The sequence below is a fragment of the Phaseolus vulgaris genome, chromosome 2, assembly GCF_000499845.2.
Source record: "Phaseolus vulgaris cultivar G19833 chromosome 2, P. vulgaris v2.0, whole genome shotgun sequence".
Classification (NCBI taxonomy): Eukaryota; Viridiplantae; Streptophyta; class Magnoliopsida; order Fabales; family Fabaceae; genus Phaseolus; species Phaseolus vulgaris.
Genome location: NC_023758.2, coordinates 40773447 through 40798707, shown reverse-complemented (window position 1 = coordinate 40798707; position 25261 = coordinate 40773447). Strand labels below are relative to the sequence as shown.

Below are 25261 nucleotides of genomic sequence, written 5' to 3'. Positions count from 1 at the left end.
ATTGTACTATTTGACTACGGATATCTTTATCCAGAAATCCAGAAGATACCATCATGCTTCCAAATATATATATATATATATATATATATATATATAATATAAGTCAATCATCCTCGACTTTTATTTTTTGAAAGTATGATGATTTTGGTACTTTTAATGGATTAAAATTTCTTAAAACTAAATTAATTTAAAAAAATATAAGTAAAGAGTTGGTGGTGTAGTGGGTTGCTATGGTGGTGAACGAGTTACAAATATTCATATTGGGAAGTATTTTCTGAGATCTGAATTTTTTTCATAAGAAGTTAATTTTGAGTTGGATAAGGTAAATTTTCACCTATTACTGTTGGGTGCATGCCAAAAAATGGTACAGGGAGAATCAGTCATGGAGAAGTTTCCATGGACAGAAAATAAAAACCAGTAAAAAAGCATAATAAGAGAGAAAGTGGAAATGAATCCAGAAAATGAGAAAACTTCTTTATCTATAAAAAAAACAAATTCTAAATTAGTTTCAATTTATTTCTGGAAGATATTTTTTCAAACAATCTATCAATATTACAAATGTAGAAATACTTGTCTTTCAATGGTTTTTCTCACTTCAAGCACAGTTTTTTTATATGAAAAGTATTCTATAAATTGAATGACTGCTTTTTAGAACAGAGTAAAAAATCTGTTTGAGAAGTACTAATTTGAAAAATATTGTTTCAGACAAGAGAATAAAAAAAATTAATAAACTTCTTCTGAAGACATAAAACATCTATAGAAAAATAAATAAAACAGAAAATCGATTAAAGGCATTTTAAATTTTTTAGGATTTTCTAAAATTAAATACAACTTATAAGAAGTTGAATATGTGTGTCTAAGGTAAGTATAATTATAGTCTAAATAATAAAATAAGGTTCGTTATTATATGTAAATAATTTTTTTTTATAAATATAGGATTGCATTTATTAACTTTTATTTAAATAAAATTTTAATATATATATATATATATATATATATATATATAAAATATAAAAGTGTTCATTTATTAATAACACATTACATGGAACGTCTATATTAAAACTATAAAAAGTATGAATGTCATATAAAAAAAGTAAATTTGGGATAGGTGGATGCAATTTTTCTATAATTAAATCCTTCAAACTTTTTTATAGGCAAAACTTAAATTTTTAAATTTTATTTTTCATAAATTTAAATTTTCGTAAATTTTAATTAAATTATAGTTATGTGTCATCTTTAAATAAAATAAGAAAGGTGATGATACTTTATTATAAAAATAGAGGACATGATTTTCTACATACAAAAATTGAAGAGAAATGAAGGCTATTTTAATAAAAAAATACCAGGAAAATAAAGTGTATTTTAAAACTAGATAATTGTCATCACTCTGTTAAAAACTTAATTGTAGAAAACCCAGTGTAAGAATATAAATAAAACAAACAACACAAACAAATGCACATGCATACAAGATAAGTAGATGTGTTGTACTCACCAACCATTATATATATATATATATATATTCAATCAAATACTTGTAATAATAATATCATGTAAATACTAATAAAGTTGATATAATATTGTTTGGATGACTTATAACTCAATGATACATAATGAACTTAAAAAAACTATAGATTGTTATTTTTATAAATTTTAAATTTAGGCATTAGAATAACAAAAACGTCTTAAAATATACAAATCTAATTTTAAAATTGAAAATAAGATTAACCACAATGCTCCTTATAAATATGATCTTAGGTTAATTCCTGACACTACATTAATGGCAAAATCTTCTGTGATTTAAGAAAATCAAAATGACCTTGTTTAAGATAATCTTTTGTTAATTCCTCTTTTAATACTCATTTATCAAAATTAAGCTAAGAATGAATATTTATGTACTAAAGGTAAATAATCCAATTAATTATTCGTATGATTTTTATTTCAAATTAATAAAATTATATTTGTTGATTTGTGTGACATTAATGAAATTTTCTTTTTAAATATATCGTTTTCATAAAGTATATAAAGGTGTATACTGAGTGGGTCTGGGTAAATCCATCACTAATCACAATAATTCTTTATTTTTATTAAAGTATGTAATTTTAAAACATTTTTTAAAATATCTTCATGATTTAAAATTTAAAGAATTTAATATTTTAAAAAATACTTCTTAATAAAATAATGAAATAAACTAAATAATAATTATATTATTAATTATTATTTCCAGAATCTCCCACTTAGTGGGTAAAAGATTAAGTTGAGAAATTAGATCAAGATTGATATAATAAAAAAAACGACGCAATCTGTTCGATAGATTCTGTCACCAGATATTTCCACCCAATGAAAATTCATAAAGGTATATTCAAATATGAAAGAAGTTAATAATCTTTTTTTTCTTCCAAAATGCAATTATCAATTACAATTTTTTAATGTTTTTAATTTTTATATTTCCTAATTCTGGGAGAAATTGTACCTAAATTTTTTTTCTTCCATAAGATTATAAGATAAAAAATAGCATTAGATTATGTGAGAATATTATTATTATTATGTGTTTATGATAAAGTAAGATAAGGACAAAAGAAAAGACGAAAGTGAATAAGTTTATGGCGACGAAAATCTACGTTCTAACTCCATTTAAATCGAATCGGGAATTGGAAAATTCTGGTCTCCACTCTCAATTTCAAAACCGAACGAAACGAACCCTTTTTATTGTGCTGTTCATCGCCAATCCCTCATCTCTAATCGTTGCATTCTCCTCACGCCACTTTCCACTTTTCAGGTTAACCCTTACTCTTTTACTCTCTCCTTCGTTTTAGCTTTCATCTTCTATTTATCTCTCATGCTGCCTACACAAATTAGGTCAGCGCTTGGTTCGATTCTTTATGTTTCACCAATTCCTGTCAAATGTTGATCGTTACGTTCTGTGCGTTTTTTTTTTTAAATATCTGCCTGATTAATGATCAATTCAATTGCAACACGTCATGCAATCGTGAAGCATTTTTTGATAGCGTATTTTTTTTTTAATTCTGTTTCTTCGTAAGCTGCACTGCATTGTTAAGGATAAGAATTTTAAGCTGTTACTCAGTATCCCTCTCGTGATTGTCCTCGGTGGAGTTAGAGTCTGATTCGTTAACTATGGCTCTTACTTTCCGAAGAAAAGAAGGCAATCAATAAAATCCAATTGCTTGATTTTTTTTTGTTTATTAATTAATAATTCCAATTTCATCACGGGCTTCTCAGCGAATAATCTAAATGATAAACTGGTACCGAGAATTAAAAGAATCTCATGTTCCTAACACTAAAACTACTCCGAACTAGAAGGGCTGCGGCACTTTACATTGGAAAATGTCCTTACGTTGAAAGATTACATTGTATGGAAAACATGGATGTAAGGATAACAGGGATTCAATGCCAGTTACATCCATGTTAGTAGTACTGTTGTCCCCAACTTAGAATTTGACCCTGGAGAGAGTTATCAATTTGTATCTGTGTACTTTGTCTAGAGTGAACTTTTGTCGGTTAGAAGACTGAAGTGTATGAAGTTAAAAGAATGATTTTATGGGAAAGCAGAATCCGAAGTTCAAGCTTTCATATTTGAGTTGGCTGAGAAGTGAATTTATAGAATCAAATAAAAACTAAAGGAATTTTAATTCTCTTAATTGTAGTTAAAGGCACCAAAAAAACCTGCCTAAGACATTGAGGCAGCACTAGATTGGTTCAGCGGATTACAGTGATAAAAACCTCTGAATTTCAGTTGTCTAACTTGATAAAGGGGTAAAATAATCAGTATGCTAAAACAATGACTAGTTGTTGGTCTTTGGGACCCTTATCAGCAGGAATCTTAGAGCTCTGTTAGTTGAACATCATACTCTTTTGTTTCTACTTTGATGCTATAATGCTGAATTTGTTAGTTTTGTGGAAAATCAAGCAAAATAGTCCAATATTATTTTGTTTTCTTTTTCTATTGTTAACTCCTTCAGTATGGTGTGTACTTTTTGTTACCTCTTGCCTTGAGATATTAGAAATCCCTAGTGCCTATAGGCTGCTTCTGCCTTTGACTTCCTTTACGCCAGTTCCTCTATAACTCAAGCTTCTACCAAATATAAAGTCTGAATAAAAATATGCCTTTGAATAAAATATATTTCTGAATTGGGTATATGCAATCTAGAAGAGACTAGGAAAAAACATCTAAGAGAGGGAACCAGCCAAATTGTTAATTGTTGGGGTCCAGGGTAGCTGGAAAGTAACCATTGGGCCTACCAATAGATTACAAGAGTGAACATGACATCCATTCTTCACCCAAAACCTTAAGGAATTGGGCATAGGGGGTCTGTTTTCTTATCGTATCTTCATCTAACCCATTCTTAACTTACACAGGACTTCAAACAAGCTCTTGAATTTCCAGCACTTGTTTAGTTCTGCAGCCTTGTTTTTGGTTGTTTTTTATAGCTTTTTCCTCTCTTTCTTCCGGCTTTTGCCATGATATATCAATAACTAGATGAAGCCATTATAATAGTATATCAAATAATAGTTTCATAGGGATATAAAGAATTGTTTTAGATGAATGCTGAGTGTTGTTTGTGTCTTTATGTAATAAACAATGACCTATATTTGTCTTTTGTCTTGGGTTTATTGGTTTTTGTCACGAGAAAAGTGAAAGCAGTAGCTGTCTCTATATAGTTTGTAATAGCAATTCATCTATTGCAAAGCCACTAGTTCTGAAGATTTAGTTTTCTTCCTTTGATTCTCACTTCAATATTATCCAGTGTTCTGCATACCTTGTGAAATTAAGTTTTGAGGCTTTTGTTGGAGACATGCAGTAGCAGTATACAACTTTAGTACATATCGAATTTCAGAATATCTAAGTGCACTTTGAAATTGTAATAAAAGTTTGAACTTATCCCTCTTTCCTCGGCAAAATAGTTTATGGGTGGGATGCTGGAATGCTAATAGGTTTTTCATCGTGGATCTATGTTTTTTGTGTGCTTATTTTCTGCTTCAGATGACACAGTGCTATTCGATATTAAGTATTTTTTAACAAAAATGAAGTTCTTTAGTCTGTTTTTGATTAGTTTGTAATTGTTGCTAATACAAGTTCTCCGGTGTAATTTTTTGGATCAAGTATTTATTATATGTTCTTTTTATAGTTTTTGTATACTATTTATGACGGAATTATGGGCATGTACAACTTGTTAATGTCTAAAGTTGGATTAATAATGAACAGTTATAACTTCTTGATCCATGGGATTTACTAGAAAACTCAATTATACAATATGTCTGATGATGTTTTCTATGCCTTCTCACTTCTTTAAAATTTATAAAATTTTATGCATTTGACATTTTGTTTAATTTATGTCCTATCAAACTCTACTTAGTTTTTATGTCTTTCTCCTGAAGAGCATCATCTGAAATAAGTGACATTTTGGGCCGTAACATTCAATATTCTGAAATTTTAAAATGTTATGATTGTCTTTTATGTGGTCGGTGGCAAGCATGGCATCCTCTTTTGGTGTGTTTAAATAATAGATTTGATTATGAAGTGATATTTTAATGAAACATATACACGATGCCAATTATTGTTTTAGATCAATGGTCATTGGTCAGTAGTCATTGCTGGTGTCAATTTGCACCTTTTCTAGTTCCAACTATTTATGTATATTGATGCAACTCAATATTTGTGAATAGGTATAAGAATCAATCTGGTGAACAAATAGTGGTAGGATAAGAGGTAGAGAATTCTAATGACGTGAAGAGTGGATCTTTTCAATTTAAAGAGCTTGTTATGCTTCAATTATTCAATTACAATTGGTATTTCTTTACGTAATCCATTTACTTTTTGGTTGTTTGAAATGTTACAGATCTTGTTTAGCTACTGCGTCTTGAATTCCAAAATGCCAAAAGTTAGAAGAGTGAAGTCCCCATCTACTGATTGCAATAGATCATTTCCTTACCCGTCCACCTCGAAAAGCATTGAGATGCATAAACCTACGAATTTGTCCGGATCAGTTGATGAAATGAAAGAATGGGAGGAAGCTAGATGTCCTATTTGCATGGAACCCCCTCATAATGGTGTTCTTTTGAAATGTTCTTCCCATGAGAAGGGTTGCCGTCCTTATATGTGCAATACCAGTTACCGCCACTCCAACTGCCTTGACCAGTTTTGCAAGTCCTTTGCTTCTCATCTGTCATCAGAAGTACTGGAAGAAATTCCTGTCGCAAGCAGAGTATCTCATAGCAGAGAAGTTCAATCAGAGCCTGGGCACCCGTCTCATCTTGGGGGCCAGTTACAGCCAAAGCTCATGTGCCCTCTTTGCCGAGGAGAAATATATGGATATATGCTTTTGGAGCCTGCTCGAAGCTATATGAATTCAAAACCTAGGAGTTGTTCTTCTGAAACGTGTGAATTCCAGGGGACATACCCGGAACTCAGGAAGCATGCTAGGTCTGAGCATCCTTCTGTTCGACCATCAGATGTGGATCCCTCGCGTCAGTGCGATTGGGTAAGGATGGAACACGATAGAAGCTTGGAAGATCTTTTTAGCTCAATCCGTGCAAGTTCTGGAGGTGAATACAATAGAAGCGCCATTTTGACGGGGGGCCTTGCTGACTTGATCTCCTCATTCTTGTATGAAATCTTCATCTCTATTGAAGATGTTAACCGAATGGCTAGTTTGTTGTCTAATTCAAGACACAGAGTGCCATTATATGACAGAAGGTCTGGAATAACGCACAGGGTATCAAATCATACACAGGCAAATCAATCAGCTAGATGGAGATCCAATTTACCTTCAATGCATCAACTGGAGAGAATTGGTAGGAGTAGGGTGAGAAGCAATTTTCCAGTTCTATCATCCCGTGATCTGGAGGCAGAGGCTAATAGAACTGCTAGATGGAGGACAAATTTATCATCTTTAAGAACACCTCGTGATGAGCATCAGTTTTATAGAGACCTCAGCGCAGAGGTCACACCTTCAACAAGGATGCCTCGGACCTCACAAGCTACTCAGACTAATCCCCAGAGCGACATTTCTTCATCTGGAAGGATCCCACCTCGTCAATTACGTTGGCGTGATCAAAGATGGTCCACCAACAACTACTACCAACGATGAGTGCCAATATATACATACCATACTCTCTTCCATATAAATATTTACTTCTGCTATCCATATGCTCATGGACATATCTCAACTCAACTGTCATTAAACTCCTTTTATTGGATATTTGGTTCAATCAAATCGCTTTACTTCACTTTCCGCTATGCTTCAATTCAAATTCTAAATTCTAAGTAGTACCCCTCAAACTTTCAATGACTTTATCATCTCTTGAGCAACATAATTGAAAAACATAACTTAGTTGGATTGCTAATTCAACTAATACAAGTTTTCTTTTAATTTTAAATATTTCTATCTCAATTCAATTGTATTCAAACTCCCAATTCATTCAACAGCAAAATACAAATTTTTTATATTGTTTATTCTTTCGAAAACAACCATAACACAGGGTTATATAAACTCTATTTGTTCATTATTATAATCACACTTAAAGTAATCAATATCATCAATATAACTCCAATATCATAATATTCACCCTCCATGACTAACTTAATGGTTTAGGTATATCTTTTTCATCCAACAAAACCTACATAATTAAAATGCAACAAATTTCATTCTAGTTCATCCATAGGTATCTAACCTAGAGCTTATAAGTCACCTCAATTACAATTATGAAATTCAGTGAATTTCCCTTGCCTCTTAAACACTTAGTTGTTCAAACCACTTAACCAAGAGAGAGAAGAGTTAGAAAAGCCTTAATTTTCTCTCATAAATAACACTTGATTCAGAAACCAACCATCACTGAAGACTTAGACTAATTGAAATTCAACTTGCCAAATCAAATCACATGCAATAGCAAATCCAATATCATGCATGCAATATCCCACAATACCTAGATTTTTAGGGGGGAAAGCTTAAATTAAAAATCCAATCGACTAGATTAATCTAAACTTAATTATCTTCAAGATTGAGATGTTTTTAGACAAATATAATATATTTTTCAAAATTTTAAAGAGAAATAAGAGAGAATGAATTTTAAATATAATTTTTAGATAAATGAAGAATAAACTAATTTTAATTAATTAATATATATAGTATAAGAAAATCATTAAATAGAAATTAATTTTAAAAATTAAATAATTAGTTACTATTTGACTAACCATTTTATAAATTAAAAGAACTATTGATATCTAGAGTAGTTTCTATTATTAATAAAAAATTATAAAATAATTTCTTTATTTTGTTTAGGATTTAAATTTTTTTTGACCTATTCATATTTTACTTGTAAGTCCCCTCTATTAATCAGGAATTGGGGATCGAGTTACAGTTATGAAAAACGAAGGTCAAACTCATTATTTTTATCTATTAAACCGCTTAAGTCTAATCCACATAATCCGTAAGGGTCAAGGATAGGACATGAGAGACTAGTTCGCATAATAAAAAAATATTTCTTTCCAACCCTCCTCAAATTTCTTAATGCATCCATTAATTTCAGAAATCAAATTCTAAAAACGAAAATAGTTTCTATATTCCAAAAATTAAAATAGCTATTTCGAAAAAGTTATTTCAAAGTATTTTTTATCTTCTAAATTTTCATTTCTAAAATTGACTTTTATGATATAAGAAATAAATTTTGATGAATGCATTAAGAAACACCTTAATAAAATAAATACAAAATTACCTCATCCAATTTTTATTTTCTATATATATTACGAGAGAATTAATATTCTTTTTATTTTTAATAAAAAAAATTTATGCAGGTTGGTCCTATGCAAACTATCTCTTATGGAGACTGAGCCAATAGACTGAGCCTACATTATTTAAGTGGGACGAGTCAACCCGACCCACATTTTGCATGCCAATACGGGATAAGCCAGTCCGCATTGTCCCTCCCCAATTAGTAACTATACCATTGCTATAGAGTGTCTAGAGGCCCTATTAAACAGATAAAAGTAAAAAGAACAATTGAAATTAACTTGTCCCAAAACTGAAATTAATTTATACAAATACATAACAAATGAATATGTTAAAACAATAAACAAAAATATCAGCCTGCTTTTGATGTTCTTGTTACATTTGGAAGAACAACAGAATCAAGATCCCCAGGATAAGGGGTAAACAAGCCTAGCCCTCCCCTACTTTCTCTTAATTTGCTATTCTTTAGTTTATTCAAGTCTTTAACCCACTCTATGGGAGAAGAGTGCTCTCTCGTGTGAGGGTGCAACACAAACAGTGAATTGTATTCACAATTGGGAAACATGAAATATTTGAATGAATCCCCCAATCTGAACGCAGTATACCCAAAACTAAGTTGATCTCTTGGTGTGAAGAGGTGAACCTCATTGAACCACAAGCAGCTAAATAAGTTACTCATGGCAGTATGTTCCCGAATGATAATGGCTCCCTCTGGTACATCTGAAACATTATCATATGTTAACTACATCACATCAACCATTACTGTTGGTAGGAGAGAAAATGTTAATGAATAGCTCATAATTTCTAACAATTCCCAAGTCAACATAAACCACAACATTTGCATACCATACAGATCAGCGAAGTAATCACAGAACTAGAGATAAAATTATTTTCTGAGGTTTCATTTTTGAACCTTACAAGCTATTTGTTGACAGGATTCTTTTGTCAATCGGCCCATTGATTTCTTTCTACAAGGAGCTCTTGTAAGAAGAGTTTACAGGGATTGCAAGGTAATTCTGGAGAGTCTTACTACACGCAACATAGGGTCTTGAACCTTAATGTTTGTTTAAAGAGACAACTAAAAAGTTACAAATCCAATAATCAAGTGGTGGTAGCATAAGGGTGATAAACAATTAACTTCTATGAGAAACTACAGAAGAAAAAATCGGAATCACAAGGTGTAGGTGAACCTCTTTTAGACGTGTTTATTAAGGTTAGGAAGGTTGCTAAAGTAGTCTTGTTTTGGGTGAACCAAGAGGTTTTGTACTGGGCTAAGGAATGTGGGTGGTTGAATAAAAATATTCAAGAAAAAGTAAGAAACAAAATGGAGTGTCTTAAGGTCTTACATGGGGTCAATAACACTAAAAGTTGGCAAAGTATCAGAAGGCTAGATGAGACAAGGAAAGTTGAGTAACAATTCAAAGCATTTGAGGAGTTATACCGAGAACTTGGAAAAAAAGAATGAACAACAAAAGATACATACGCTTGCCCAAAAATGGGAAAGAAAATCAAGAAATTTATACCAGTAAGATGTATTATGCATGGAAAAATAATTTTAAAGTTTTTCAAAAATGATCGATGACTTATTTGCAATGTGAAAGATTAGAAATCAAAGATGACAAACAAAATTTGACCTACAAAAGCAAAATACGAGTTAGAAAGGTAAAGAAACCATTGGGAGGGTGAACATAATAAAAGTATTGGTTCTGATGGTATTTTTGTCGAAGTTTGAAACTATATTAGAGAACAAAAAATCATTTGACTCACTAACTTCTTTACCAACAGTTTGAGATCTACGAAAATGCTAGATAAGTGGAGGGGGAACACTTTGGTTGCTATATCTAAAAGAATAAAGTATATAAACTATATATAGTTGAATAAAAGTTGAGTTACACTATAAAATTATGGGTAAAGATGATTGATCGTAGATGAAGAGAACAGACTAGAATTGGAGATTTACAATCCAAGTAATTTATCCTCTACGAGGTTGATGAAAAGGAATCAAAGCAAGAAAAGAGAAATGATTAGTCACAGTAGTGTGGAACCTTGTTTGATCCTCATCGAAAGTAAAAACTCATCAAGGTTAGCCACAGTTAAAATATCACAAACAAGATTAGTCTCAGGCTCACTAGACTAAGAGAAACCATGATAGGAGAATAAAAAGCAAGAAAACAGAGACTCAAATGAATTTTATTGACTTGAAATGTTGTTTTTCCATAGATTATATCCCGCTATATAAGACATGTATGGTGAGGTCACTACTAATGTGAGATGGGTATACATTAAAGCTTCATTTTGATTCCTTGTTTAATCTAGTTTTGGATATGCTTCTCCGGGACAATTAAAAGATAATCCCCTAAATATATGCTTTTTGTGGATGATATAGTTTTGATTGTAGAATCAAGGAAAGAAAATAACCCTAAACACGGGTTTTGGAGACATACATTACGGTCAAAGATTTTTGCTTCAACAGGAGTAAGACATAAAATATATGCATTGCAATTTTTAGTGAGACAAGAAGAAAATGACTTGGATGTAAAAATTGAAGTTATCGTACCATAAGTTTAACTATTTGGGATCAATATAACAAAATGAGGAGAAATTAAAATGAAGATGTCACACCAATGAAGACATTGGAGATTATTTGTCACACAAAGTACCTATCAAGGTCAGAAGATTTTTTTTATAATGTTGCTGTTTAACCAACTGCGTGAATGTTGAACTTCAACAGGACAAGAGAAAAAAGTGAGCAATGATAAGATAAATGTGTCATACAAGAACTAGATGGTATGAAATAATTGTATACAAGAAAATTTTGGTGTGAAACCTTTCAAGAAGATGACATAAACACTATTAAGATGATTTGGATATGAGAAACAAGAAAACTAGAGGCACCAATGCAGTAAGGTGAGTAAATCACATGGTTTTTAGTCATGTAAAAAGGAGAGAAGACCAAGAAGGACACTGGCAGACATTATTGAAAAGGATCTTATGGTGAGAATAACATCCTTGAACCCAATGGTGACATGTAATCCATGCAGTCAACCTCGACTATTGAAATAAGGCTATTGTTGTCATCACTGTTATTGCATAGGAGTAAATCAGAACAAGTTTAGAAAATTAAGATAAAGTTGACAAAACAATGTGTAAGGATAATAGTGATCCTGTTTACTCTTACCAAAATGATTGAAATCAAACAGTAGAAACAAAAAACAAAACCAGAAGGTCATGTTTCCTATCTTACCACTAATGGTCTTTTTATTTGAACTCCATGGTTTCATTCCCTCATAATAGTAGATTTTCATGTGGAGATCAATAAGGGGTCGAGCATATCGCTTTCGCCTCTTGTTTGCATCAGCCTCCTCATATATGCTTCGGTGATGCTTGTGTTGAGCAATGGCAAACGTATGCTTCCCTCGCCACAGGTATCTACACAGTTAATGTAATCTTAAAAGGTTAGCATCACCTCGAGCCCAGAAAAGCATGCACAGATGTGATTGGCAGTTTATCAACATTGCAACAGTAAGCTCTTAACATGAAGTTACAATGGGAAAATTTATGCCAATAATTCCATTGTCTTCTGTTGGTTGAAATATTGTTCTCATTCAAAGTAATCCCCAGTTTTATATTTTGGACATCAATATCGCCATGAATTAGCTTTTCAAAATGAACTAGATATGCTGTTATACAACACAGGTGTCAAGTGCAAATAAACATAACCCAGATAACTCCAAGAATAAAGAAAAGTTATCCATTCTGCTAGAATGCTTTAGCTTTATCAGTTTCAAGTACGACTGTTTGTTTTAGAAGAAAGGAAGCAGGAGGTTAGTATCAAACTAAATCACAAGGGGAGACATACAAAGGCTAATATCATGACTCAATCAAATAGTTATCCCAAAAGAAAATCTACAAACACGTGACAAGCAGTTCCTACCAAACCAATATTTTGTTTCTGAACTTCTTCATTCCAAAATGTAAAAAGTCCAAGTAAGAGGAAAATGGGAACACAAAAGACATCCATTAAGGTTTTTATGTAACTGATAACCACATGAAATGTATCAAATTAAAGATAAAATGCCTCCTCCCCAAACCCCTTTCATCCTTCTGAGATCTCTTCCTAAACAAAGCATAAAAGTTTAAATATTTAATCAGGAAAAACAAATTTAAAATGGTACTGCTATCAGAAAAACTTGGCGTAAAATATTTAAAGAGATATAAGTACCTCTCAAGGATTAGCAATGGATCAACTATCAACTCCATTTTACCATCAATCCAAATACTATACTGCGCTTCAGGGAACAACCTGTGGGTTAATATTTTAGGAACCTTCCCATTCCTTCTTGGTTCATCATAGGGAGGATTCTTAAGAAGAATAATCCGCCATATTCCCACCCATTTTCCACCAGCACTGTCTTCTTTGACAGTACCATTTTTCCTCATGAATTTCAGAGATACCTCATCCACTACCATAAGAAAGCAAAAAAGCTTCTTTGAACTGAAGCTTATATTTGATGGTTCATGTGGTAAATCATAGCCATCAAAGATGCCAGATGCAACAACAAATTTGCATTTCTTGACATATTTGATATCCACAAGCTCCATTTCAGCACCACCACCTCGGATAAATCCACAATGCACCTAGTGGGCAGAGCACATGGGAAAACATGACTCATTAATTATGGCAGCCAAATACAACACAATCTTACAAAATTGTAAAGCAATTGCAACTAAAATGAACTTGATCAAATCAAGGTAATTAATTTACCTTCATATTTGACTTTAGTTTGAAACTTTCCTCCCTCTGTTTCCAACTTGGATGGCCTCCAAACAAAGGAGATGATTGATCTCTATTACTTGGAATCTCATCTTTCATAATATACGACAAATTTTTGACAATTTCATTGGGAGTTCTTCCAGTAGGGATATCTATTTTATCAGGGTCATTGGAAAGAGGAATCGGACATCCTAGTGAATATAGGTAGCACCAATATCAAACACACAATTACCATTTGGTGAAGTCCGAAAAGAAGGGATGGAGACAAAACCGCTAAAATCTTACTGTGAGGGTTTGAATCTTTTGATACAAGTCCCATGGTGTCTAACATGGTATAAACCTTGCTATCTTTGTTACACATAGCTGCAGGTCAGGTAGAAAATTGATATAGTATTCAGAAATGTTATCATTATGTTGAAAATCTAGAAAAAAAAAAAGACAATGAATATTTATACTAAACAAGCATTCGTTGAAGTGTGCCTTTTAATAAGCTAACCAAACCTCCCATTAAGTTATCATCCTTCCTTTCTACTCCTGGCAAATTTGCACCCAAATTCACCAACCAAATTGTAGATATTTATGTTTCCAAAGTGAGTTTCAACTATCTAAATATACATAAAATACAAGTCAAGTGCAGCCCTACTTCCCCTTAGAATACAAATACCATCAAAGATAGGCAAAACATAACAAGAGAACATTACATTAAATTCAATTTTCTGTACTTAGATACATATACTATTCATATCTTCAACCAGAAATAGGAGAGTTCCTAACCTTCTAATTCCATTGTCTGCAAAAAAAGTTATGCTGCTAGTACAACTAATGGATATGAGAGAGAAAGAGACATAAAACTTAGCCTTATATACATTGAAAATGAATTTCCAAACCGTTTTATTTTAATGTCATCACTATGAATGGCAAGAAACGTTCTTTACCTGTTGTTTTTCTAGTCCAAGGAACCAATAAATTAACAGGCATAGGCAGCTAACAAAATCAAGTTAAAATATAAAGTGATGTGATTTATTCCCTTCTACCCAACTCCCAAAATATCACATCAAGAATAGTCATCAGATAGATGAAGAATCTGTTTTATTACAATTAAGAAGAGTTATCAGCAAGAGACAAACATATTCACCAATTAAAAAGATAAACTTGAGAAGATTCCCAAGAAGTAACCAAATGTAATAAATTTTACTAACCTGATAAAAAGGAGACAGAAGTTTGACATGACCATATATGAAATAATAATGCAAGAAGAATTAATAACATCCACAAGATCCCGACTACAAGAACCAATCGAACAAACCCTTTCTTCCAAACAATCTTCGTGGGGTAATCTTGAGATACCCTCCCGGAAGAAAATAAAGTCACATCAACATCTGCACCACCAACAAACAAACACAGTTTATTTGCCAATGCCAAAGTACCTGTTAACTTCACTGCAATATCACCTAATAGAGAAACAAAAAGAAAAAGAGAACAATTTCTCAACAGATAAAAGAACCGAAACAGTTTATAACAACCCTTCGTCACCTTTAGCAGGATTTTGATTACTTCGGTCTCCTCTACGACTTAGGCGCAGAGATCGAGACCTCTGAAGATCATCCTCCATATCTGTTTCTCTCTTCAAGTTATCATCCCTGTCATTGTATTACAAAAATAAGGAAGATTAGAATAAAAAAGATGACATTTTTTTCATAACCCATGAGACTAAAAAGCCCATAAGATGCCCAAAGTTATTAACAACTAAATTCAGAACGAAAAAGGGAAACTGATCCACACAGCAACTGATTACCCCATCAACTCCTATAAAATATTAAATCAGAATAACTTTCGAAAACAAAACTTTAAGAGAGAAATGAGGGATCAAAAGGGAGAAAAAGAATAGGGCAGGACCCAAATGAAGATTAAGATTAGTAAACTGAGTGGATATGGGGAAGAGTGGTGTCGGTGAGAAGGGTGTCGATGCATATAACCATACAAATAATGGGAAAAGGAGCAACGAGTTGGGGCATCACTATCAGGTGTCAATTGTGAATGAAGTAATGGAGGAAAAGCAGAAGAAATTGGTACCTGGCAGAAGAAGGGATGGTTTTGTTGACAGTGACAAGAAGAAACAGATCTGTGTGAAAAGTGTAATGTTGTATTGGGTTGCTTCCAACAAGAAAGAAGGTGAAGAGAAACTAAGAATGTAATGAAGAGATGTTGAAGTTTCAAACTGAAACAGATCTCCCTCTATCTATCCTTTGTTTTCTCCTCAACACTCATCTGGGGTCATCATAGGATCATGGAAGCTTCAGAATCTCTTGTTTTATTTTATTTTCCCCCCTTTAACTGTAAATTCATTCAGGAGCCCAAAAATAAGAGGGTTATGGCAATAATCTTGAATATCAAGTGTCACCTAGTTTTTAGTCTATTTTATTACTCAAAAGCTTTGTTCCAGTTTAATATTAAATATAATATTATTAATCAGTAATCATAATATAGATAATACAATATCAATTAATTAACACGAAATTGTTTGAGTTTAACTAAAAATCTTCAATTCAAGTTTTAAATATACAATTACATTAATATTCTGAAGGATGTACTCCATAAAGAAATAATAAGTAATGAATTCTTTCAAATATTTTGTTTCCTTAGATAAATTTACTTGCTTGAATTTCAATTACTGAAAATTTAAGATAACCTTTAAAAGATATAAAATAAAAAAACTAATCACTTAAATCATGCAAAAACTTACTTATAGTGTAGCGATTGTAACAAAGTATCATATATTTTTTCTATTTCAAATTATTTTTCACTTACTCAGAATTTTATTTAAAAAATAGAGAGCATGTTTTTAAAATACTTAATTACTTTGCAAAATCAGAAGACATTAAAAATCATAAAATACGCGGCGACACTTTATGTAGAAAAAATTCAGTTAAAATGGTCATTTTGTTTTATAATTATAATAATAAATAAATGTAATTAAGATATTGTATGTTAACTTAAACGGCAAGTGATTGTAATAATTAATATTAACTAATAAAAGACATCTTTGAAAGTTCCAGTTGAATTTTACGTTTTAACTACATAGGTGAGTGATTGTTGTCCTTCATTTGTTCTTGTCCATTAAAAGCTCGAAGCTCTTCATCATCCACGTGGCTCTATGATCATTCATGAAATGCCTCAAAGCGATAAGGTGCTTATTACAAAGTCAATTGAAGTTCAACAAAGCCATCATCACTTTGTTGATGGTGACAAATGGACTTCTCCTTAGAGCGAGCCTAAAATTTCAGCATCACATAAAAACGAACATAAAACATGAGCCTCTAGTTTTGAGTTGAAGTATGTAATTTGGGGTGTCCATAGAGTGTTGCTGTGCTACTTTTTTCTCTTATTCTACTCTTGTTCCTTTGGTTCGCAGGAAGGAACATGGAAGCTGTGTGTGCTTTTTCTGTTGGCACACTTCACATCCCAACAACACCTAAAACACCAACCTCATTTAGGAAATCCATATTCTTCAGCAACCATGTGAGTTCAACATTTTCTTTGGTTCCTTGGGGAAATTCAAAATCCAAGCTTTTCACTGCCTTGTCACCCCCTCCCTTGACAGAATCCAGCAACCAGCCTGAGGCTGAGCCAGAATTTGAAGGGCAAGAAGAAAAGTTTGACTGGTACTCTCAGTGGTACCCTTTGATGCCAGTTTGTGACCTAGACAAGAGGAAGCCTCATGGGAAGAGGGTGTTGGGCATTGATGTGGTTGTGTGGTGGGATAAGAATGAGGGTGCTTGGCAGGTTCATGATGATGCTTGTCCTCACAGATTAGCACCCTTGTCAGAGGGAAGGATTGATCAATGGGGCAGGTTGCAGTGTGTGTACCATGGCTGGTGCTTCAATGGCAAAGGAGAATGTAAGTTCATTCCTCAGGCACCCCTTGATGGACCTCCGGTAATTCCTCTTCATCATAAATTGTAGTTAATGTATGTTGTTCTAGTATAGCTTCTAAAGTCGTTACTTTTTTATGTTACATTTCTTGTGTAGTTAGTATCCAAAACACACTACAAAATGCTTACTTTTCACCCCCTTTAGCAATCAAAAGATTCTGATTTGCATGGACCATTTACTCATTTCCTAGCCGTTAATTTTAGCTTGTCACAATTTCATGGAGTTTTGTTAATCTGATGTTATGCTTCAGTATACTTGTACTTTATGCTAGCTTAATGTAGATGCAAATGGGAGACTCTGATAGTCATTAAATTTTGTTGACAAATTGTGCAGATTCATACGTCCAAAAAAGCATGTGTAGCTTCTTACCCAAGTACGGTGCAGAATGATATCTTGTGGTTCTGGCCAAATAGTGATCCTCAATATAAAGATATTATTACAAGAAAAAGGCCCCCACACATACCAGAAATAGATGATCCATCGTTTACTAAATTAATGGGAAATAGAGACATTCCTTATGGGTATGATTTTTAGACTGATATGTTCTTTCCTTACGTGTATGTGACTCACCTTCTTTTACCTGAAGCACCTCTAAGTTTATTTTTAATTTCCTTTGTTTTTGATTGATAATTGGCACAATTATTTTAGCTGATTCTCAAAGATGAAAACATAAGTGCAATGGGGAAAACCATATTCCCCAATTAGTGTATCTTTCTAACAAAATGAATGTGAAATTTCAGGTATGAAGTACTGACAGAAAATCTTATGGACCCTGCACATGTTCCATATGCACACTATGGACTAATGCGTACTGCAAAACCAAAAGGTAAATTTTTTATATATCTTTCTTCACTTGAGTAAATTTCTATTCCAACAAAGAATGTTATAGCTGTCCATGGAAGATAATCAACCGAGATTACACATCAAAGAGAGAAAGGAAGAAGAAAGGGTCTTCAATGGTTTCTTCAAAGATGCCTTCTCCTTGAGTTCTTTAATTCCCCTCTGTTATCCACCAATTGTCCCATTTGATTTCAAAGGAAACATAATTATATATTGTTCCAGAAAATTTGAGATTAGCGAATTGTCTTCTCCAGGGATCATGCTTTCTATCTCCTTCATTAGCTTAGTGAAATTGGATTCATTAGAAAATTCCTTGCTTTTTTGTTCCTCTACTCGCTGAGAAAAATTGGATTTTCTCAGCAACTTTGCATTTTAGCTCTTAAGACCTCTCTTCATTTATTTAGTTGAGCGAATTTGAATTCACTCAACGAGTGTGCTTGTGCACAAATTGTTCATGCACTCACAATAAGCAAAAAGTAATTAAAGTTTCATCATCTAAAATTGTCAATTAGATATTCCTAATGTTATCTCCTAAATTAAAGTAAAACAAAGTTGAAACACAAGGGATATTAGTGAATTTTCATACAATTATGCTCATAAATGAAGTAAAATTGGCACTTATCAGATCCTTAGATTTTACTGGCCAGGCTTGAAACAATAGATAAATAAGACCCTTTTATTTTTCAATATTTCAAAAAGTTTAAATATATATCATAAAAAAATATTTTTTATTATATTAAATGAATAACATAGTTTTAATAAATCCTAAAAAGATATATCAATTTTTTTATTTGGTGAACTATCATTTAATTTAGGCATGTCAGTGTGATATGTTTGTTAAAATTTTTAGAATTTAGAGTTTAGAATTTAGGATTTAATGTAAAAAAAAAAAGTGGAAAAGGTTTCGTATTTGAATTAAACATGTCTATATTTTTAAAATCATCCCAATTTGATTTAAGTAAACCCACGAAGAATTCATCACATTTTTTAACAATTTTAATTTACTTATATATTTTAAAATAATAATGTTATATTTATAATAATTTTTACATATATTTATGTTCTTCATTTATATGCTAAATTTTAGTTTATTTCCTTTATAATCTCAGCTTTTATTTGCATTTCCTATTTTGTGAAAAAAAAAGAGTAAACACTTTAAATATATTATCATAGATCAATTACATATTGATATGTTTATTGCAATAAACTGAAAACTCATAATTCAATGTAGAATTATAAATATTACACATTTCATTACAATATTTTAATCATATGTGGCATTTTAATTTGAACAAAAAACTTATATAAAATAAAACAATAATTTTCAATCTATTTATAAAAATAACTTAAAAATTATTATATACTTTTAATGTGGACCCTTTGTTTACTGTGGGCACTGGACTGCACATATCTTTCTTTAGTAAATTTGTATTTAATATATATATATATATATATATATATATATATATATATATGACAGATATGACACTTACATGTTTAGAGCTTAATGACAGTGAAAGCCGACAGAGAAGGAGGCAGGCCACTTGAAATGTCTATTGAAAACTTAGATATCAATGGTTTTACAGCAAATCAAGGTTGGGGCAGAAGCAAATTTATGCCACCATGCATTTTTTATGCATATACTCCAGATCAACCTTCCTCATCTGGTGAAATTAAGGTAACATGGATGCTATCTTTAGATAAAAAAAATATGCAGTTATTTCAAGTGTTGCATGATGTCTGTTAAACTTTATGCAGAAACCATCAGCTCAGAAGAAAATGTCTTTAATCTTTATCTGTGTTCCGGTTAGTCCTGGTAAAAGTAGATTAATATGGTGCTTCCCAAGAAACTTTGGATTGTGGATGGACAAAATTGTACCACGATGGATATTTCATGTGGGACAAAACCTGATTCTAGATTCAGATTTATATCTTCTCCATGTTGAGGTAATTCCTATCATAATTTATAAACTATTTATCCTGTTGACTAATCAGTTCCATTAGTCTGTTTTTTCCTCTTCAAGTTATTGTAAGTTATGAAAACAAAACTATCACAAAGAGCAGCAACAACTTATTTCACTAGGTGGTATTCGCTACATGAATTAAACGATGCTATAATGTTTTATTGTAAATCATGTTTATACGCTAACAGAATAACTATTCACTTCTAAATCCTTCTATAGGTCTACCCCTTATAAGCCCGAACTACCTAAGACAAGAATATCTAAAATGAAGTAACTAACTTTTTCAATGGGTTAGTTTATTTTGCTTGTCTTTGTGCTTATTAACTTATGTGGCCATTTGCAACAAAGAATTTGATCAAAATATTAGTAGATGATATTTTCACTACAAATGTTTGTTATGCATAGTAGTTGACAGGTTGACTTTATCTTCGAATTTGTGCTCAGGTTATTAATGTATAAAATCTCTTTTCTCAATATTTGTAATTATTAATTTCTTTAACTGTAACAGATTGATCACCCAATTTCTGTCAGTATCACAGATTTTGGGCCTGATGAAATTTATGTTCTTCTGACTTGAATGGTCTCAAACCATTTTTTTCTTAGCCTTGGTGAATATATGGACTTTTCAGGCCTAAATTAATTTTCTGTTGGTCGAACTGTTGGGGGCATTTTGTCGAAATAACTCTTTAAGCATTCTGCAGCTTTATAATTCGACATTTGCTTCAGCTTTTATGATTGAATATCTCTTAAAGGGTTAATAATTTTACTTAACAATGTTGAAAAATCTATTATGTTTTAACAACCAGTTGCCACCTGTATTATGTTCTACATGTAACCAAAATTGGGTACCTGTCTTTATTCTTTTCTTGCCTGTGTTTCTTAGTTTTGGTGCTACATAGAAAAGAAATGTCTCTAGAAAACAGTTTAATTTGATTTCTCATATTTGGTTATTAAATTCTTTTGATAGGAACATAAAATAATGGATATTGGTTCAAACAATTGGCAAAAAGCCTGTTTTGTTCCAACAAAGTCAGATGCCCTTGTTATTGGTTATAGAAAGTGGTTAAAGAAGTATGCTGGTGGTGAGGTTGATTGGAGAGGAAAATACACTGGAGGTCTTCCTTCAACACCTCCGAGAGAACAGCTTATGGACAGGTACTCATAAGATTGCACTTGAAATGGAAGTTTCAATTTAGTATATTTCAAATAGATTTGCTTCTTCCTTCAATATGTTCTAAAAGGAAGGATTTTAATGAGTTAGTATACCTTTTGGTCACTGGATGTGGCAACTTTAGGTGCTTTGGTCCATGAAAAAGTTTATACAGATTAGTCCTTCGAGGTACGGAATTATTCACAAGTTGACTGCTTTAAAGGGGTAAACTTGTTATAGATCTATTGGTATTTTAGTTAGAGATAAAGAAATTTAACAAAGAAGTAGCAAAAAAGAAATGTAACTATTGTTCCCTTGTATTAAGAAGTAGACTTTAAGCCTAACTCGACCTCATAAAACCAACTTATAAGGTGATGTTTCCACCCATTTATACACTATGAAATGTTCTAATCTCTAGTCGATGTGGGATCTCCAACACACTCCCCTCACGCCGAGAATAATAGCTCGTGTGTGGAACAATATATTTATGGGTGGTCCGATAGCAGCCCAGTAGCGGATGACCTGATAAGCCTAACAAACTCTCGCTAGGATAAACTTTAAATGACTCTGATATCATATTATAAGTTATTGTGAAGAGGAAGAATTATATTTGATAACGGTATATTATACAAAAGAGATAGGAAGAGTATATATAGAATTACAGAGCATGTATGCAAACCCATGTGTACTTAACTGTCTAATATCCCCTCCTTAAAATTATGGTTTATCAGTAACCGTAAGTTTACTATGAAACTAGTGAAAGAATGTCCAGACACTAGTTAGTTTTGTTAAAACATCGGCCAATTGAAATCTAGTTGGAAGATGAATTAACTTAACATGTTGTTTTTTGACGTAATCCCTAACGAAATGGAGATCTAATTCAAAGTGTTTTGTACGAGAATGCATTACTGGATTTATACTGAGTAAAACAGCTCCCAAGTTATCGTAAAAGAGTTGAGGTTGTCCAGTGGAGATGTGTAGTTCATGAATAAGAGATTGAAGCCAAATAACCTCAGTTAGAACAACTACTATGCTTCGGTACTTTCCTTCTGTGCTGCTCCTAGAAACTACCTTTTGTTTATGTGAAGACCAAGCTATGATGTTTGATCCAAGGTAAACACAATAGCCGGTGGTAGATATTCTGTCATCAACGTCATTGCCCCAGTCTGCATCACTGAAAGCAAGATAATTCGTGGAGGTGCTACGTTTGATGAGCAAACCATGCGTTGTTGTTCCAACGAGATACCGTAAGATACGTTTGATTGCTTTCCAGTGGTGTTCCTGTGGATTTTGCATGAATTGGCAAGCTTTGTTAACAACATGAGAGCTCGGGACGTGTAATGAGAATGTATTTGAGTGCACCGACTACATAGCGATATAAGGTGGAGTCTTGAATAGCAGGTGAAGCATCTTTTTGTAGGCGAAGAGTTGATTGCATGGGAGTTGGAACAGGGTTAGCTTCTTGAATGTGTGTGCATCGTAGAATATTAGTGATGTATTTTGTTTGAGACATAAGAAGATTTCCATCATTGAGATGTTGGACTTCAATGCCAAGAAAGTAATAAAGATGTCCCAAGTCTTTTAGAGCGAAGAAGGAGCCCAATTTTTGTATTAGAGCTTGAATCTCATGAGTAGAAGACCTTGTAATTATGATGTCATCTACATAGTATAAGAATTGTGAAACCTAACAAATAGGGAGTTATCACTATTTGTGGAATGAAAACCAAAAGTTTCTAGAGTAGAAGTTAACTTTTGAAACCACGATCGCGGTGTCTGCTTCAAGCCATATATACATCTTCTTATAAGGTGGATGGCTTTACAATAGGACTGTAGGTTTCGTTGTAGGTTTTGTACCATATTAAGAAATAGACTTTAAGTCTAACTTAACATCATAACATCGACTTATAAGGTGAGGTTTGTTCCCACCCATATACTATGAAATGTCTTAATTTCTAATCAGTGTGGGATATCCAACACACTGAAGAGTAAAACAGATCATGCTCCACGATATTAGGAGTTACAAGTGATAATGGCAAAATCAACTAAAAAACAAACTTAAAGTCAGAAACTAACTCATCGATATTAGAAACGACTAATTTGGCTTTTTCAAACTAAAACTACTTTGACAGAATCTCAAGGCATGTTCTTAAAACTCTTCCTTGCCTTGGGGACTACCAATGCCCAGCTTCTTACTTGGAAATTAAAATTCTCTGAATGAAAAAGACTTTCCAAACATATCAGCAGTTTGATCTTCAGTTTTACAGTAAATAATGCTTATATTACCATTTTCTTGCACTTCTCTTTAAGTAAAATAACTTTACTTTAAAGTGCTTGGTCTTCCCATGAAACACATGATTATATGAGATTGAAGTAGTGCTCGATTATCACCAAAAAATTGTTGCGCTATGATCTTGCTTCAATCCCAAATCTACTATAATGTTTTTTTAGTCAGATAGCTTGATTTACAGCTACTGTTGCAGCTACAACCTCTTGTTTCTTTGAGCATAAAGAAAAGACACATAATCTGTGACAATTGAAAATAGATGACCCAATTGTTACTATACTCGCCCTTATCTCTCAAAAGCAACAGAGGAAACAAACTCTAGATTTCTTTCCAGCATCCCATAATTTATTTATAACCCTTGATTCCCAATACAACTGTGTTTTCACTAACTTCTATTTTTAGAAGCCTGACCAACAAATTTGGCAACTAACAACTAACTATTTTTCTCAAAACAATAAGGAAACTAACTTTGCTAACTGGCCCCGAATTCCACTTATTACAGGAAACTAACTTTGCTAACAGTACCTTGAAGTACTTTTCATGTTACCTGGCCAATCATTAATCAGAAAAACCAAATAATTTGAAGTCTTTTACCTTGTAATACTTGACTCCTTAATTGACTGTTTCTTTGATGTATTTTTGCCTTCAAGTGTTGATCTTGCACAGTGCATGAATCTTGATAACAAGCTAACTGGGAATAAGATGTCAGGCCTTGTAGATGTAAGATACATTAGATACCCAATTAAGCTTCTAAAATGAGCTTCATCGAATTTACCAGCTCCATCCTCCTTGATGAACTTCTCCTTTTGATTCATAGGAGTGTTTATTGTTTTTGCATACTTTTTCTGGCATATAGTTATATTCTAATAAACAACTTTTGGAATGCTTGTGTTCCTTGGTCCTTAAATTTCTCATTACAAATTAATTTGTACAGGTACTGGTCCCATGTAGTGAATTGCAAGAGTTGCAATTCTGCATACAAAAGCCTCAATGTGGCTGAAGTAATACTGCAGATCATATCTGTTGCTTCAATTGGGATTGTGGCAACCATGAAGCAAGGTACAATGTCAGTGGCAACAAGAAATTCAATGGTTGTGTTAGCAGTGCTATCATTTGCATTGTCTAGGTGGTTAGCTCACTTCATATACAAAAACTTCCGCTATCATGACTACGACCATGCATTCCGCTGAGATGTGTTTTCCATAGTTCTTCATGTCCAAATATATGTACATACATACTATAGGGAAGCTCCACAAGATTAAAGCTAAACATTCTCAAGTGCAAAAAAGGAAGAGATATGAGTGAAAAGTGTAATGTTGTGTTGGGTTGCTTTCAACAAGAAAGAAGGTGAAGTGAAACTAACAGATGTTGAAGTTTCAAAACTGAAACAGATCTACCTCTATCTGTCCTTCGTTTTCTCCTCAACACTCATATGAGTCGATTGACATGAGATTGCAAGATTATTTAAGTTAAGAATTTTAAATTTAAATTCTGAATATAAGAGCATTAAATATTTAGAATAAAATATAATATATATATATAATGAATTCACTTAAATATACTGCCTCCTTA

The 25261-nt window shown here is 32.4% G+C and overlaps 3 protein-coding genes across 4 annotated transcripts; 2 read left to right on the top strand and 1 right to left on the bottom strand.

Annotated features, from left to right (window-relative positions):
• Window positions 1-2561: 2561 nt before the first annotated feature.
• On the top strand, window positions 2562-7250 carry LOC137812119 (uncharacterized). Its single transcript, XM_068614015.1, has 2 exons — window positions 2562-2776; window positions 5856-7250. The coding sequence occupies exon 2, from the start codon at window positions 5889-5891 to the stop codon at window positions 7104-7106; it is 1218 nt and encodes a 405-aa protein (XP_068470116.1). The 5' UTR covers window positions 2562-2776; window positions 5856-5888; the 3' UTR covers window positions 7107-7250.
• Window positions 7251-8998: 1748 nt separating this feature from the next.
• On the bottom strand, window positions 8999-15933 carry LOC137812118 (probable hexosyltransferase MUCI70). Of its 2 annotated transcripts, none has more exons than XM_068614014.1 (8): window positions 15592-15933; window positions 15052-15158; window positions 14718-14897; window positions 13804-13881; window positions 13510-13709; window positions 12967-13382; window positions 11989-12173; window positions 8999-9464 (listed from the first exon to the last, which is right to left on the bottom strand). In XM_068614014.1, exons 2-8 carry the CDS (start codon window positions 15128-15130, stop codon window positions 9097-9099), a joined length of 1506 nt encoding a protein of 501 aa, XP_068470115.1. In that variant the 5' UTR covers window positions 15131-15158; window positions 15592-15933; the 3' UTR covers window positions 8999-9096. The 2 variants fall into 2 exon arrangements, with proteins under 2 accessions (XP_068470115.1, XP_068470114.1); XM_068614013.1 differs by lacking the exon at window positions 15592-15933 and adding an exon at window positions 15314-15482.
• A 731-nt stretch (window positions 15934-16664) lies between these two features.
• Window positions 16665-25178, top strand: LOC137812113 (protochlorophyllide-dependent translocon component 52, chloroplastic-like). Its single transcript, XM_068614009.1, has 8 exons — window positions 16665-16851; window positions 16931-17454; window positions 17785-17972; window positions 18192-18277; window positions 19806-19969; window positions 20050-20238; window positions 21223-21410; window positions 24624-25178. The coding sequence occupies exons 2-8, from the start codon at window positions 16939-16941 to the stop codon at window positions 24877-24879; spliced, it is 1587 nt and encodes a 528-aa protein (XP_068470110.1). The 5' UTR covers window positions 16665-16851; window positions 16931-16938; the 3' UTR covers window positions 24880-25178.
• Window positions 25179-25261: the final 83 nt, after the last annotated feature.

Excerpts from the sequence above, each read along its gene's own strand:
- LOC137812119 (XM_068614015.1), top strand. The coding sequence starts at position 5,889 with ATGCCAAAAGTTAGAAGAGTGAAGTCCCCATCTACTGATTGCAATAGA.
- LOC137812118 (XM_068614013.1), bottom strand. Across the intron at positions 13,710-13,803 it reads AAAAGATTCAAACCCTCACA|GATGTCCGATTCCTCTTTCC; the intron begins GTAAGATTTTAG and ends TATATTCACTAG. Across the intron at positions 12,174-12,966 it reads CCATTGCTAATCCTTGAGAG|ATACCTGTGGCGAGGGAAGC; the intron begins GTACTTATATCT and ends TTAACTGTGTAG.
- LOC137812113 (XM_068614009.1), top strand. The coding sequence starts at position 16,939 with ATGGAAGCTGTGTGTGCTTTTTCTGTTGGCACACTTCACATCCCAACA. Across the intron at positions 18,278-19,805 it reads GCGTACTGCAAAACCAAAAG|TGAAAGCCGACAGAGAAGGA; the intron begins GTAAATTTTTTA and ends GCTTAATGACAG. Across the intron at positions 21,411-24,623 it reads AGAGAACAGCTTATGGACAG|GTACTGGTCCCATGTAGTGA; the intron begins GTACTCATAAGA and ends TAATTTGTACAG.